This window comes from Meleagris gallopavo, chromosome 28 (assembly GCF_000146605.3).
Source record: "Meleagris gallopavo isolate NT-WF06-2002-E0010 breed Aviagen turkey brand Nicholas breeding stock chromosome 28, Turkey_5.1, whole genome shotgun sequence".
NCBI lineage: Eukaryota > Metazoa > Chordata > Aves > Galliformes > Phasianidae > Meleagris > Meleagris gallopavo.
Genome location: NC_015038.2, coordinates 591,333 through 608,121, shown reverse-complemented (window position 1 = coordinate 608,121; position 16,789 = coordinate 591,333). Strand labels below are relative to the sequence as shown.

General features: G+C 49.3%; 2 protein-coding genes across 2 annotated transcripts in view; both read right to left on the bottom strand.

The window, feature by feature from the left end:
- Window positions 1-722, bottom strand: part of RABIF (RAB interacting factor) — a 1,690-nt gene extending 968 nt beyond the window's left edge. Inside the window, exon 1 of the mRNA XM_010724116.1 lies at window positions 687-722. Coding sequence (XP_010722418.1) covers window positions 687-722 — 36 coding nt within the window. The remainder of the gene's footprint in view (window positions 1-686) is intronic.
- An 8,621-nt stretch (window positions 723-9,343) lies between these two features.
- On the bottom strand, window positions 9,344-16,440 carry LOC100548827 (tubulin alpha-8 chain). Its single transcript, XM_010724068.2, has 5 exons — window positions 16,303-16,440; window positions 14,392-14,614; window positions 11,978-12,126; window positions 9,951-10,631; window positions 9,344-9,733 (listed from the first exon to the last, which is right to left on the bottom strand). The coding sequence occupies exons 1-5, from the start codon at window positions 16,423-16,425 to the stop codon at window positions 9,440-9,442; spliced, it is 1,470 nt and encodes a 489-aa protein (XP_010722370.1). The 5' UTR covers window positions 16,426-16,440; the 3' UTR covers window positions 9,344-9,439.
- Between the last annotated feature and the right edge of the window lie 349 nt (window positions 16,441-16,789).

The following is a 16,789-nucleotide window of genomic DNA, read 5'->3' as shown; positions in this document are numbered from 1 at the left end:
GCAGCGCGGTCCGTTCCGGCGGCTCTGCTCGGCCGTAGGGCCTGAAAGTCCCCTTTTGTTACGCAGAACTGCGCTCGTCGCCTTAAGGAAACACCGACGCTTCCTCCCCTCGAGAAAAACCCACGCGGTGCCCCCGAAAGCCCCACGTCACTGCCACCGAAAGCTTCCCTGCTGCGCTCGATGGGGCGCAGGCGCGGTGGAAGGAGATGCCGGAGCAGTTTAATGGTCCCAGCGCCAAAACCGTCTGCAAACAGCGCCTGAACCTTCGTTCACCACGCCAGGTTCCCAACGCCCCGTTGTTCCCATAATGCAGGCATTTAATTCATTAAATTGTTTACGGGAAGGAGGAAGTCATAAACTACCCCGACTTCTGCTCCCTGTTTGAGTAAGAAGCTTCTACAGGTCGAGCCGAACACTTCTCAGTGAAGAACCCAAATGGAAGCCGATTTTGAAGAGTGCACTGAAGAGGCAGGGAGGGCTGAGCTGCAGCCAGCAGGCAGGCAGGGCCAGCAGCCACCTGCAGCACAGCTGATGGGCTGAGCTCTTCCCAAAGCCCGCTGGCAGAGATGAGCTCAGCCCAGCACCGCGCCCTGACCTCGTCCCGAGGAGCCGCCTGGGCTCAGCTCGGAGCTGATGGAAGCAGCCCCAGCTCAGGGGGTCCTGCGAGCTGCCCGCTGCTGTTGTACCACCGTTGTACCACCGTTGTACCACCGTTGTACCATCGCTGTACCTGCAGCTGGGAGCCGCTGCCCTCTGCAAAAGCAGCAGCAAGTTCAGGCAAACAGGAGTCTCAGCCTGTTTACATGAAGTACATCACAGCTGTTTTGTGTTCTCATTTTTACACCAAGGGAATCTCCAGCAGCAGTCATCTCATACAGCAGCCTGGGGAGAAAACTGAACTACTTCATCACCTTTAGAACAGCTGCTCTGTACCATACCCAGAACTCAAGGGTCTCCAGCGTGGAGAAAAAAGCTTTGAGCAACACGACTTCTGTGGCTGTGCCAATGTCAAGGATGCTTAAACATTCCTGTATGTCAGAAAGCACCAAAGTCCCGCTGGGGATGGCTCCCCGAGGACTCCTTCCATCAGAGCCATGTTTAGAAGCACCATTTCTGCTAATAGAATCAGTACAAAGTCTCCTATGGGAAAAATAGGATGCATACCATGCAGGTGCTTCACATTGGAAGTTATTACAGGGGAAGACAAAAGCACAACAAAGATCTTCAGGTGATCAGAGCGGAGAGGAAAGTTAAAGGGACCCCAAAAATAACAAGATTGTGCCTTGGAGGGAAGGTGAGGGGTCCAGGTCTGTATACCCACAGGCATCTCATCATTCCTACGTGCTGCATAACCAAATGCTTTGTTGTACTTGGTGGGTTGGGGGCACAGCACTGTCTGACTTCATCATTAGCTCTGGATTTGTGATAAAGCAGCACCTTACAGAAGGAAAGGCAGATTCCTCCCGGTTGAAATGAGAATGGGTGCATTCTTGAAGGGTTTGGTAGCCCTATTTGTTTCCAAGGATGTGCTGCTATAGAACTAAATCGTACAGCAAGAAGGGGCAAACAGGAACAGGAGCTGCTAGCAAGAAGCAGGAGCTCAGCCAGAGGAAGGCATCCTGAGTGCCAGCAGCCTCAGCTGCATCTCGTAGCACAGAGCTCCAAGTGCAGCCCGAGCCCTGGGACAGCGGGAGAACCGGGAACTGAGATGAGCTCTAGGAAAGATCGGAGCCCAGGGCTCTGAGCAGACGAGATATCTGCAACTCTGGGCACTGAGAAAACCTGAACTGCTCCCAGAGACTGAGAAATCATGAAAGGATGCTAACATCACAGCAACTCCACTGCGGGGTTACCTAGAAGCAGGCTGGAACAGATCCCGTATGAATCCAAGGCAGTGTCACACTGCGGTGCCCAGAGAGGCTCAGAACCACACATGGAGCCTACAATCAGCTTTTGCCGTCAGTCACAGATAAGTGAACTCCACTGAAGCCAAGGCACTCATTTCAGCCGCAGATTTCTGCCCCATTAAAATACGCGTTCACAGCATAGGGCAGGGAAGGAAACATGCTGAGCCTTTCAGCTCTTTAAGAAAATAGATTCCTGGGAACAAACAGATTTAGTAAGCAGAATGTATGACAGATCAAACCAAACCAGTTCACCTGGGCAAACCAGCCACTTGTATGAGCCTGCAAAGCAGTCTTAATTTCACCACCAAGGCTAGGAAAGGGTTTTACATTTTCCAGAAAGCCAGCTGCTCCAAAATACTGATGCACGTCAGTCTTGGAGTAAAACATTAACAGTGTTAAGCTACCCCAGTCTGGGGATCCTGGTTAGGAATATGGAGGGATCTGGATGAGAAATTCTGGACATTTCATTAACGCAGCTTGCAGATGTTGCACTGACTCCTGCTGCGGTGCCAGGGATGCAGACTGGATGCAGACTGCTCGGCTTGTGTTTTGCCTTGGCTGATTCGAGTCCCAACAGCAACAGATAATAATTGGGAACTTTGCTAGGAACCTCTGCTACAAGAGAGGAGAAGCAGCAGTTTCAATACCTCGTCGTCTCGGTGCTTTTTCCCCCAGAAGCTGTGCTCCAAACCCTTGCTCTGCTATGTGCTGGCTGACAACATGCAGGCTTCACATCTGCGCGGTGCCTGCCGTGCCTGGGGGAGCCTAACAAGCGGCACAAGCTCTTAACTCTTCAGGCTGCAGGCTGAACATGTCAGCTACAGGAAACCACGCGGAGGGGCCACGCTGAAGGGGCAGGCAGGAAATCTGAGCCCCGTCTGTGGGCTGCGCTGAGCTGAGCGAGGACGGAAGTCGCACGGCTGCAGGCAGCTCCTGGTGGGTAAAGGCAGGTAAAGGCAGGTGGGGCATCTGGGAGCCTAGAATGCTCCTGTTCAAGTGTGGGAAGTCCTTCACAGTTGTGCAACTCCCCTCAGCATTACTTTCATTAATAAAGTTTCTCAAGTCTCATACCCTCTCATTAGCTTCTATTAAAGGCTAAGGAGAGCCTCACTCCGAATCCAGGCCAGGCTACCGGAGGCACAAGGATAAGCAAAGCAGCGCCGCAGGAAGCGCGGCAGAGCTGGGCTGAGCTGAGCTGAGCTTCACACGCCTCTCTTCATCTCCAGCAGCTGCTGACTCACCCAAATTACAGCTGTACCTGCTTGCTAATTGCACACGGCAGTGGGACACAGCCTGCTTCCAGGGTGGGAAGCTTCTGGGTAAGCGCGGAGGCTGATGAGGGAGCAGCCACCCGTGGAGCACTTGGGGAGTCAGCGAGGGTGAGGCCCGGCTCATTATCCGAAAGGTAGCGTCTAAAATAGGTCAGAGTAATCTAACCCCAAAAACCCCCTCGCTTCTTTGCATCAGCTGTGAAGGGAGCCATGGGTACAAGCTCAGGTCTGGACCTCGGTGTCGAGGACACAACTGAGCCATGCAGCCCCTGCAGCACGGTGGGCCGAATGGAAAAATACAACTTGCCACGATGCTCAGAGCTACAAAGCACATCTTTCTTAAAAAGGAAAGGGTAACTGCAGCGAAACAAAGCACCATCGCAACCGTTCCCCCGAGTGTCTGAACTCAGCTGTGGTTTCTGCATGGGTAGAGTGGAAACAGCAATAAAAAACCCACTGAGGAGCCGTCCCTCCTGCCAGCCGTGCAGAGCCCACTATCACAGAGTGCAGGCACGCTGCTCCACCACAGACAAACCCACTGCCCTCCTCTCCGCTCAGTGACACCACACAGGCCCAGGCAAGGAGAAGCTGGTCTGGTAATAAACATTTAATGAAAGCTTCTAGCAGAGAAAGAATGACAAAGTACTCTTCAGGTTCCAAAAGGCAGATGTGCACAATCATTTAAGCCCTCATCAGTCCCTAAAAAACACTAAAAATGAGTCTAAGAGTAGACAGACAAGTAGTCAGAATGAGATTGGGTTTTCAGCCACCATCACTCACAGATGGAGAGCCCTGGAAATATTACTTACAAAGCATGGAGGAATGGCTGCAGATTGCTCAGATACGCCGGAAGATGTGTAAGAGCTGCATGAATTACAGCAGAGGAAAACATTTCAGATAGTATTTCTGATAACACTGATGACATGAAATGACCACGTTAGCCAAGGTAGCAAGAAACCACATGAATCACAACCGGGCAGAATGATGCAGAATCTGGTAGATGGCATGTAGGCTTAAAAGCAGCTGGTGAGCCAGAAGGCATTTGAAGGAGCAAGAATGTGATTAAATAACCTGGCAATGGAAAGAATTTAATAAACTCCTAAAATAAACATAAATCAGAGCCCTCAGAATGCACCGCATTGGGAGGGTTTTTCAGGCTGCTTTTCCAGAAATCTGGACTGCCCTGGCAGCCCTGGCTTCCCACATCCATCCCCACAACCCTGAGCGCCTGGCAGATGATACAAAGCTTTCAGAACAGAGCATCTTTTGCAAGGGAGTACAGGACTGAACAAGAAAATCAGCTGCCAGTGGTAACAAGTAGAACTGTAAGGCTTGCTCCTGATCTGCCAGCACCTGCAATGGCCAAACCATGGGAGCATTGGCTCGTGGGTGCTTCAGAAGCATTCTGCAATAGACACATGTGAGTATTTAGTACAGCTGATCAAAAATAAACAAGGCCTTCAATGTGCAGACAAGCTGTCCCTCTCAATATTATCAAGCAAATTTAATACACAGACACACTCAGTAGACACCAAATAGTTGTAGGCACTGCAGATAATGAAGCCAGTGCACATATGCTGCAATAGACAAAGCTGGAACTTAAACACACTGTTGATATCTGTAACAGCAGTGAACAAGTAAAGAAACAGCCGGAATTTGAAAACAGGAAGATAAACACTAAAAAGCAAAAAGAATAAAACAAGAAACAGAAGTACTTTGTGTAGAAGGGCCGGTAACTGTCGTCTGAATGGTGAGATAATCCAAGGATGAGGAAGCCCTCCGTTGCTGGGTGCCATATGTGCTGGCTGCAAGACATTTACACTTCCCCAAAGTATCTGTGGACAACAGCAGGAATGGTTCTGTAACGCACTGAGACGTGACTGGGACACTTCCACTAATGCGTGCACATCCTTCTGCCTTCCACATCTACACTCCATTTAAGTTGTAAAGATCAAAGACAGAAACCATTCTGGCCCAGTCAGCACCCAGTCAAAGAGGCTGGGGCTCAGCTGCAGCTGCCCCATGGCGCCCCATGCTCCCCTCCTGCCTGCTGTGCTGAGCCACCAGAGCTCGTGAAACTGAGAGCTTTGTCCTTTTCTTCCTGCCCCCAGAATGGATTAATTTTATCTATTTAACACGAAAACAGTGGCAGAGCCAGCAGAGCACAGAGACAAGACCGCCTGGTGACAGAAGAGGGAGTGCTAAGGAGCACGGGATGCAGCAGTTAGCAGTTCAGGCTGTCCCACCACAGCAGGCACAGATATTCAAACAGAACTGAAAGCAACTCGGCATGCAACACAGCTTTGATAGTGCAGAATTGCATGAAATCAGCTCCAGAGCCACTGGAAGACAATGGCATACAAAGGCGTTTCACCAGCATCTTTCAAATGCTGCACTGCTCACCCACAGCAGTTCTGCAAACTGCACTTTGAAATAACCAAAAAGCCACAGACCCTCTGCACTGCCAAATGAAAAGCAGCCCCTGCAAGTGGTGATGGTGCAAATCTGAAGTGCGTGTGAAGCTGCAGCCATAGAGCTCCGACAAAAAATAACAGGGAAATGCTTGAGGTCTTGGCAGCCTCCAAGAGCACCACTTGGAATTCACTCCCACCACGAAGCGTCGCAGTGTGCCACCGACAGCAGCCACCACTGAGAAGGGACTCTGAACAAACACTGACAGCCAGCAACCTTGTGGAGGCCTCTGTCTTACAGAAACTCAAAGCAGTGACAAAAAAGGTACAGTGAGCACAGGTGGATGGAGTTTGAGATGTTCTGACAAAGGACGGATCTGGACTCAACACCTTCAAGAGGCACAAGCTGCGGAAATCATCCCCATCAGTCCAGGACCGGCACCTGGAACGGAGGGGAGTGGACTGTTCTTTTCCCTTGGGACTGTAAAAGAACCCTCACACACCCAGCCCTTACTACAGATAACTCACTTCCACGTCTAATAAATGGAAAAATGAATCTTACCCACCAAACACAAGGCACAGGAATTTGGCAGTTCTGAACTGCCCGAGTACCTCCTTCACCCACCTCTGTTTGATGAACTGCTGACTAGCAAAGCTCAGCAATGGCTTTTCAAGCAGCAGTATGCAGGGAACAGCAACAGCATTGCTCCATTTCAACCTTGCTCCTGGCTGTAGGCTCAGTTACCCTTCCTCTATACCTTCCAAGTTCTGGTCACACACAGCTCCTGTACAAGACACGGTATCTCTATCTTTAATAGACTTTTTCTTCTAAGAAACTTCTAAGACTTGGAAAAGAAATATGAACTCAACATCAAAAACATTGAGGAAAAAAAGAAAACTTGTGAATTTTAAGGTTTACACAAAACTTCAGCAATGAAGTGAAAACTGCTGTTTAGAGGATCTCTACATTGTAACTGTGCACAACTGAAGTTCTGCCTTTGTGAAGCACGCCCTTCGTAAGAGAAAACATGACCTTGTACAAAGGCAGAAGTCTCATCTGGCTCTAGTACAGGCTTCTGTAGAGTTAGCAGCGCTGCAGTTCAGATGGCAAGATCTGTCTGCTGCTGTTGGTGCAGGTTTGGCTGAAAATGGCAGCGTTGAATGGCTGCTCCTCGCTCCCCTTGCTTTGCTCAGGCAGTAAGCAGCACGGCAGCAGAGGGCTCAGCAAGGCTGAAGACTGCAGGCCTGGGACAAGGCAGTTCAACCACCTACAACTGCACATCAGCAAGGCAGTGAACTGACACTGCTGCTCCTCTAGCTCTGCCAGTCATTCCAGATCTTCTGCAGTAAACAACTAAACTGCCATTGAGGTATTGTTCTGTGACTCCCCCTGCTATCACACAGCAGCAAAGGCACAAGCTGAACCAGAGAATCCTTAATACCGAGTCCATCCACCAGATAGTGCTCACTTATTGCCTCATCCAGAGGCAGTGGGTGGAAATGAAGTTGTTGCACTGCATTTCCCTGCAGTGGCACCAGAAGCAGCTTAGGACAGACCTACAGACACAACAGCCTCGCACAGGGCGGCTCACCAACGTGCAGGCAGTTCACCAACGGTGCCGGCTCACTTCCTCCTCCTCCTCCACTCCACGAGTCAGTGCTGCTCTATCAGGTTATGGCCATTAACTGCCAATCTCAGCACTGGAAGAAAGCTGTGTCACCACGGGTGAAGGTACATTTAGTTCCCACTAGTGCCTGCACCAACAGGCACACTGCTGCCTTCTGAGCACAAGTAGGGGATGCTTCTTACCAAGTGAGACACATTCAGCAGCACCTCCCTGCTGTAATTATCTCTGCTTTAAGTCTGAGAAAAACAGTCTTATCTTCACTCGCTACAAGTATGACCACACTGAGGGTTAAGTGCTCACCAGTTAATGCAACAGCATGTTTCTTAATGCTGCTACCAAGAAAACCAGTGCATGACACAGACTGGATGCGCAGCGTTTGCAGCGTGAGCCCAGTGGTTGACAGATGACAAAGCATCCCCTGTTAAACCTAGCAGTGGCAGCTTATCATTTCTCTATTAAAACAGCACATGTTATTTTTAACACGTGAAAGCAAACGTGCTCAAACCTGAAGAGCACGGAGAACAAGATGCCCCGGCTGGATCCAGGTTCTCAGAGAACTCAGCACTCAACACGCTGAGTCCTTCCACAAGGATGCTCTGCTCTGCAGCGCTGTGTCCTGCATCAGCTCATCCATCTCTGTACGCCGCACAGGGAACACTGACACTGCAAGTCAACCCCCATCACGTGAGGAGCAGCGTCCCAAGAAAGGGTAATCCTGGTGTTTGATAAAGCAATAAAATGTACCAGCAGGAAGCTGCAGGCAGGCCTCACAAAACCAAAAGAATCCCAGATAGAAAGATGAGAAATCTCTGCCGAAAGACCACACTGAAGGTCAGTTCAGGAAACCACTCCTATGCACCCCAGTACACACAGGCTCTAAGGACAGCCGTGCTGCTGGCACCAGCAATTACAGGGCCTTCACCATCTGAGTATGAGATCCTGTACCAAAGGCCTCAACACCTGTAAGGCATGCAGCAGCCTCCTCAAGCACTGCTCATGGCATTGCCATCACATTACCAGTCTGAATACATGCAAGGAAATGAAGGCGATCTGACTTGCAATGAGTGCATCTGCCTCCTGAGCTACATCTAGCACATTTACTTAATTAGCTAATCAACAGGAAAATAAGTTGTCGAGGACTTTGAATTCTCTGCAGTTGGTCAATGTCTTTTCCTGATCTCTGTTTCATTCTGTGAGTCCATGTCAAACGTTGCAGCATTATTTGAGTACTGTAGGTTTCCTTACACAGGACGTGAGGCGTTTTTCTTACCACAGCCTCCTGCTAAGCAGTATAACTCACCTTCATCAACTAACACAGGCTCCGGGGCTTAGCCTAAGTCATGTTCATCAAGTCAGAAGGAAAACAAATAAGGTTGAAATAGGACTGGGAGTTATTCTCCATCTCAAATCCAGTCTCTTACAGACTTTGGCATCGTGTGAACACCAAAATTCAAGCACCATAACATATTTGACTATTCTCCCTTTACAACTTCCGTGGGAGAGATTTAATAATCACCCATCTAAGGCAGAAATGGAAATAGGTTATTTGTGGATCACTGTGCTTTGTGCTCCCAAGCCTCCACCCAGCCCACGCAGAATGTTTCAGAGGTGTTCACATTTGAAGATAACTGCATTAGCCAAATCCTCCCATTACATCAGATACACAAATTGCAATCCTTTCTTCTGCCTTCCACATAAAGCTAAACCAACAAGCTTACTGTTTCTGCAAAATAATCGCTTATAGGGAAAAGTGCTGTTTAACCCCAACCAGCTAACTCAGATTTTGCTTCAGACAGAAGGCGCTGTGCAGACAGCAGCAGGCAGGGACTGCAGGAGGACAAAGCAGCAGGGCAACCACCACAGGCCCCGAGAGCTCCTCCTGCTTTCACACATCAGAACATCATCCCCCTTCCTGCTTACTCTCTCAATTACTCACAAACACCAAGTTAGAGTAGTTTGCCCCACATTCTGGGAGCAAACATGCACTCTTCAAACAGCAATGCCTTAAGGACAGTAACTTCTAGCTGCAGCTGATTACTTTATTCAGCTATCTTTCTCAGAAAGTTGCGTCTTAGACTATGGACTGTTTGTACAGCTGATGAAGGTACATAGTGTTTGGACACTACTGGAGGTCTTAAAGAAGTTTATTCCAATCATTAGACATGATTTACACTGCTAATAAGAAGGCACTGGAGAAGACCTGCAATTCACTTTGGCTGTGTTCAGTATTCTTCACCTTCATCTTCTCCATCCATCGAGTCTGTGCCCACTTCTTCATAATCTTTTTCAAGTGCAGCCAAATCTTCCCGAGCCTCTGAGAATTCCCCTTCCTCCATCCCTTCTCCAACGTACCAGTGAACAAAGGCACGCTTGGCATACATCAGATCAAACTTGTGGTCAAGACGAGCCCACGCCTCAGCAATGGCTGTAGTGTTGCTCAGCATGCACACTGCCCGCTGCACTTTGGCTAGGTCACCTCCAGGAACCACTGTTGGTGGCTGGTAATTGATGCCAACCTGTGGGAGAAGCACAGAAGACCATGAGTTTCAATAGTGACCACAGTCAAAGAAGCCAGAGAAAGCAGCTCTGACAAAAACATCAAGACTCATTTCTCAACACAAATCAGGTACCTACCTACACATTTTTAATGAGAAAATACATTTAATAAGTCCATTACGGTGAACGATTAGTCTTAAAAACAAAACAAAGGCTCGTGATACAACTGAGACTTGCCTTAAAACCAGTAGGGCACCAGTCCACAAACTGGATCGTGCGCTTGGTTTTGATAGCAGCAATAGCAGCATTGACATCCTTGGGGACAACATCCCCCCGGTACAGCATGCAGCAGGCCATGTACTTGCCATGGCGAGGGTCGCACTTCACCATCTGATTGGAAGGCTCAAAGCACGCGTTGGTGATCTCAGACACAGAGAGCTGCTCGTGATAGGCTTTCTCTGCTGAAATAATTGGGGAATACGTTACCAACGGGAAGTGGATGCGAGGGTAAGGCACCAAGTTAGTTTGGAATTCAGTGAGATCCACGTTTAAGGCACCATCGAATCTGAGGGAAGCAGTAATGGAAGACACGATCTGACCAATGAGGCGGTTGAGGTTGGTGTAGGTCGGGCGTTCAATGTCCAGGTTCCTACGGCAAATGTCATAGATGGCCTCATTGTCAACCATAAAGGCACAGTCAGAATGCTCCAGAGTGGTGTGGGTGGTCAGGATGGAGTTGTATGGCTCAACAACAGCTGTTGAGACCTGAGGTGCGGGGTAGATGGCAAATTCCAATTTCGACTTTTTCCCATAGTCAACAGACAGGCGCTCCATCAGCAGGGAAGTGAAACCTGAGCCGGTGCCTCCCCCAAAGCTGTGGAAAATCAGGAAACCCTGCAAGCCAGTGCACTGGTCCGACTGAAAGAGAAGATACACATGTCACAGCAGGGTACAGACATTAAGAATCCCCAAACAAGCCTACTCCAGACTCACGTAACCGCTCAAATCTGACATACCAACTGATCAAGCTTCAGGAAAGTAACATTTAATTCTTGTACCATTAATCATGGAAGCATCTCAAAAAACAAGCAAAAAAAATCCAACCAACCAACCATTCCAAACTGGTATTCTTAGCAGTTTTAAGTCACCAACATACTGGAAGACAACCTTTCCACTTCTTCCTAAGTTACTGCCTCAAAACATTTCCTACTCCCATTCCATGGGAGGCCATTAGCAGTTATAGTTCTTTGAATTTTGCCTTGCTTGATAAACTGTCTCACTCTCGCGTTGATCTGACATTCTCCTCCTGCACAAGATGTAGCAGTCTCCTGTGCCAGAACTACTGCTACAATTCTGCAAGGGCTGTGGGCATGCAGCTTATGTCAGAGACGAGCTGTCAAACTGCATTACTTCACCATTCTCAGATGAAGCCAGGCTGCATTCCCCAGCAAAGAGTGCTGCATGATGCTTACCTTTATTCCCAGGGCTGACAGGGAGATAAAACAGCTTCTAGAGGGAAGTTATGACCACATTTCTCAGGTCAAAGTCCAGACTCAGCATCAGAGCCTGTGGCAGCCAAGTTCTTGATACCAGCTTTGATCTGCAGAAGCTGTCCCTTTCACTAACTCATTCAGCATTCCATATTAAAGCACCAGAGGTAAACTCTCAAATTTTATGCAGTGAGAACACCCTGCCTCTGTTGGTAAAGTACACGCTAGCTGCTCTAGAAAAGAGAACTCTAACCTACGTTGTCATCTTCAGGATCAGCCACATGAAGAAAGCACCAGGGAAACTGAGCTATCACAGACCTCTGAGATTTATTTGTTTTCTACTGCTGCTACAATAAAACTGAGTCAGAAGTTACAGCTGAAGGAAATTCGAACAAAAATCTAAACCACGTGAGCTGACACCAACTTAAACTTCCTTGCAAGAGCCCCAGCCAGGCACTAATCCCTTCCCAGCAGGAGCTGCGCAGGTCACAGTGTCATCTCAGACCTGGCTTCCTGAAGTTGAACACGAAGACATAAAATGTTGGGCATCTCATCAGCACTTTAGGCCACCTGAAAGCTCTATCCAACAGGAGTAACTCGGCCATTTCCAGCAAGCTAAGGATAAAAACGCACACAAAGTAACTCCACAACTTCCCAACCATGTAACAAGTCAAAGCAGAACTTACAGCCCTATCTATTTTGACAACCTCATTTCCAAACCCTGTAAAACAGGTTAAAGAATCTCGTTTAAGTGCCTTCAGTGAGACGTCTTACCAGTTTCCTGATACGCTCTAGGACTAAGTCAATTATCTCTTTCCCAACTGTGTAATGACCTCGAGCATAGTTATTTGCAGCATCTTCTTTACCAGATATCAGTTGCTCGGGATGAAAGAGTTGCTTGTATGTCCCATTCCTAACTTCATCTGGAGAGACAAGAGAGTTTTTTAAGACATTGGTTTTCTAGGTACGAATTCTTCAAGCTTCTGAGGCTATTCAGACTAAGGTACCTTGCCCTTATTTACAGATAAGAAGTAACTGCTTTTCTTCCTATCAGCAGATGGTGCTCAGTTCCTAGCAGAGCCAAAGCGTGGCACACCTGAGCAAATCCACTGCCCAGAAAACTGCCCCATTTTCACAAGGAGTTTTTGACTTGCCAGAACTACTTGCAGCTAAACTACACAAGCAGAATCGCTGTGCTGTAGTCTGGGACTCAACTTCTGATGTTAATCTGCAAAGTGGGTCTGAAGTGCTGCTTTTCCCCACGTTTCCCAAGTCTCCCACATTGCTGCCTTATTGCTCCTGCAGCTGTGGGCGCTCAGTCACCTTCTTTCCTTTCCTTGCTCTTTCTGCCAAGGGCAGAAGGGAATGTTCTAAAGGAACAAATGTTATTCAAATATTATTAGAGCAAAAGTAAACTCTAGCATTAATGGCTCTCGCATGAACAACTTGGAGAATTATGAGGAATAACCCTTGGGCTGTGTGTTGAGGCCAGCAGGCAGGAGAACCACGCTGCCCTCTGCACACCCCGTCCCTCATGTTTATGTTTCACCACGGTAGATTTAAAGTCGCTTCCATCAAACTCCTAGACAGGTTCCTGCCCTATTTCCTGGCAGGAAGCTCTGACAGCATTTTGCACACCACGCACAGAGCTGGTGCACACATGCAGCAGCCCTTGCTTTCACCAAGGGCAGCACTGTTAGGAAGCCCCAGCAATCCCCAGTGTACACACATGGCATCTACAGGGGTGCTGCGTGCAGAGATGTTGTGAGGCAGCGCAGAGGGGCACAACGCACGCACAGAAAGAATAATCAGAGCAGGAATAAGGAAAGAATGCTGGCCCCCAAAGGCACGTGGTGTGACCTTCCTAACAAAAGGCCCCAATTCTTTCAGTATTGCCAAGCATTTCATCAGGCAGCCTTTTGCCCATCTCCCATACTGCACTTCCATCATTAGCAAGCACTAATGAACACTACCATGTATGAGCAGTCCCACGGCTCAGCAGCTATTCCTCCAGCAGCAAGGCAAGAGCTCTGCCAGCTGCTCTCCCTCACCTCCTTTCTCAGCCTTTCCTGGTTGCTCAGAGCCACCACCTGGCCAGCAGCAGAGGGAGCAGCAGCTGTGGGGCTCAAGAAAACTACACCTGATGAGCCACAGCTCCTGGCAAAGGGTCCAAATGTGCTGCACTCAGTAGATATAGTGTTAAAGGACATGTTTTGGGAAGGACTCAATAGGTGGTTGGACTTCATGACCTTGAAGGTAACCTCCAACCTAAATGGTTGATTTTATTTGAATGTTCAGCCTTGACCTGCCCAACAGCCTGCCTCCTGCAGCTCACAGAATGGTTTGGACTGCTACAATTAAAGTAAGCTGCAAGGAGCCCTCACTCTTGGGGTATATAGGAGTAGTTTTGCCTTTTCACTCCTTCCCTTCACAACTTTTTATATATTAAACAGAACACACAAACACAGCAACTGTACAAGCATAGGCAGTGCAGATCTGAGCACCCAGAATTGCCACTGAGGGCAAAGACAGCCCCAAGTCTGACTCCAGCAGGATTAGTGAGGCACACAGACTGGTGACAGAGCAGCCAGCACCGCAGTGGGTCAGTGGCACAAGTGTGGGCTGAGCGTGAAGTGACAGCACTGCCACAGCAAGGGATAACACTGATGTTCAGGATAAGGGGGGTAGTCAGAGATCAGGGGGCACAAAGCTGAAGTATGCATTTAATGTATTTGATTTTAGAAGCACAACTGAGATTCATTTCCTCAGACACAGCAAGACAGAGGCCAGAACACTGCTTTGAAAAAGCAGAGGAATAATGCTATATACAAGAAATCTGCTTAATGAGATGTATTACAGCTTTCTAAAAGGGCACCTGTGTCTACTGAACATACCACTCCGTGTGCTTTCAAGAGGTTACAACTATCTTCTGTAGCAAAAGCAGGTGGCATATTCAGAATTTAATTCTGCACGTTGGCAGAAGGTGATGTTTAATCTTTTGGAGTCCCACTGAACATAGAGCCAAGTGCTCCCCATCACCAGGAAGTCGGCAGCCTTTCTGCAGTAAGAATTCAAAGCCCCAAAGCACTTCATGAGCCTGGAGGAATGGATCCCTTGGGCAAAGCGTGCAAGTTAAATCCAATCTTACAGCAGGCACTACAATCTCTTGTGTACATCACTGTATTTACCAATCACTGCTGGCTCCAGGTCCACAAACACAGCACGAGGAACGTGTTTTCCTGCTCCAGTCTCACTGAAGAAGGTATTAAAGGAATCATCGCCTCCGCCGATGGTCTTGTCGCTTGGCATGGTCCCGTTGGGCTGGATGCCATGCTCCAGGCAGTACAGCTCCCAGCACGCATTTCCAATCTGCACACCAGCTTGACCGACGTGGACTGAGATGCACTCACGCTGTGGGAAGGAAAAGATTGGATCACTGGCAGAAACAGCAGCTTCCTTGTTTACAAAACATTCGGCACACACAGCTTGAACTCCCATATTGCAAGGCTGTTTGAACATCGGCCTTATTGTCTTGGTGTTGAGGGCACTGGGCACAGACTCAGCAGGACAAAAGATCCTTTCAGCCACCCACCTAGGAAGACCCTTTGGGACACTGTCATCTTTACAGACTCATCTCTCCTCATTCACCCTATCCTCAACCAAACAGGGAGAGCTTAACTCATCTGAGCCCTTCAGCCCACAATCACAAACAGTGATTTAGATGAGCTGATGTTGCACGTCACTGGCCTAAGCCTCCAGAAAAACACCCCTGCACTCCAAGCCCAGGAGCACTGCCACCAGAGGGACTGAAACCTTTCCTCAGATCCGTGGCCATTTTGCTTAATGCACGTAACATCAGAAGAAGTGTCCTGATCACTTCAGGGAGCTCCACCAGGAAGCCCTTCCCTAAGCAAACCCTTCCTTTTGCTGCTGAAGTCTGAAACAGGCCCCATGTTGCACTGCTGTACAGAATGAGACTGAACAAAATTGGGCCTCGTTTAAATTGTGCCAAAACAGCTCTGTCAGCAGGAAGATCATCCCTAGCAATTTATAGTTCCCAAGGTGCGTTTGATGTCCAGAGCACAACGCCAGCTTCCTCAACACTGCAGCACACAGCTCTGAACACAAGGAGCCAAACCACAACTGAACCAGCTCCAAGCTCCTGATCCGTGGCATTTCACGTTCTTCTCATTTTACCAACTTCTCGTTCTGAGTGAAGAGCTCAATGCATTCCAGAAGAGCTGAGCACAGGACAGCTTTGAGTCAGTCACACTGGACTACACTCAGGCCCTGTGAGTGGGTGATATGAATTGTTCCCTAAAACTCCAGGGCAGCAGGACCTGGAACAAATGCAAGAGAGCATGAGCAAATTTTCTATTTCCTTGGGAGCTCCACCTTCAGAAATCATAATCTATTTGCTAAAGAACAGTGCTGTGGTTGAGAATACATGATGGAGAGCTGAGAACAAGCCCCATCTCAGCTCTACATTCAGACATACAGCTTCCAGAAGAGCAATCCACAGCCTTGCTGCAGCCAACCACACAAAGCTGCTGTCAGCCCACTGCTCTCCAGGGCCACAGCTTCATCCCTGTCCAAGTGGAAGCACTGGGCCTTGCAAAGCACTGCTATGGCAGAGGACAACCAACCCACACACTGCAAAGAAAGCAAGAGGAAAAGCAGCTTCAGCACACAGCCCAGTAAGGCTGTGCTGTCCAGCAGAAGCCAGGTCAGAGCAAGGAGGTCACAGCAAGGAGGTCACATTGCCCTTCAGGACAGCCCACGGCTCTTTTCTCCACCCAGAAGGAAAATAGAGAATTAATTCCCCCACTTCAGCCTCACACCTGCAGTGACATCTACTGCTGAGATGTGCTCCTTAGCAGAGCTCCCAGGCAGCCGGGAGGTCACTGATGGACACGTAGGGACCAGTGTGCCCCCAAAAGGTGAGACGTGGGAAAGGTCAAAATAAATATCAGCTTTCCAGCATCAAATGAACAAGCGGCACTTCTTGCAATGACACAAAGCAAGGACAGTTCGTTACAAAGAAAGCCTCGGCCTGGGCAGCACAACCACAGTGCGGTGTTGAACACGTGTATGTTTACTTTGTGCAGGTAGAAAGTCCAGCACCGGGGGCAGAGCAAGAGCCGTGCCTTGGTGCGAACACGGCTGCGATTAACCGGGAGGCAGCTCTGCGGGAAGGACGCTGGGGCTCCTACAGGAAGCATCCCGCACGCTCAGCAAGGCGCTGTGCCTCAACGAGGCGAAGGACGCGTTGCGCTGCAGGAGCCGCGCGGCTGAGAGCCGAGCGGGGCGGCAGGGCGGGCTTCACCGCGACGGGATCCGCCACCGCCGGGCTGCAACGCGAGTGTCAGCGGTTAGGCGGGTATTTCGTGAAACCGGAACGGCGGTCACACGGGGAGAACGGGGAGCGGCTCCCGGATACGGAGCGGCACCGGGAAAAGCGAGCAGCGGAACAAAGGCACGGAGCGGGGCACGGCGAGCGGCAGCAGGACGGACACACGCACGGACGGACGGACGGACGCCGACGCGCCGCTCTCCCCGCTCGGTCTCCCCACAGCGCTGCCGCCC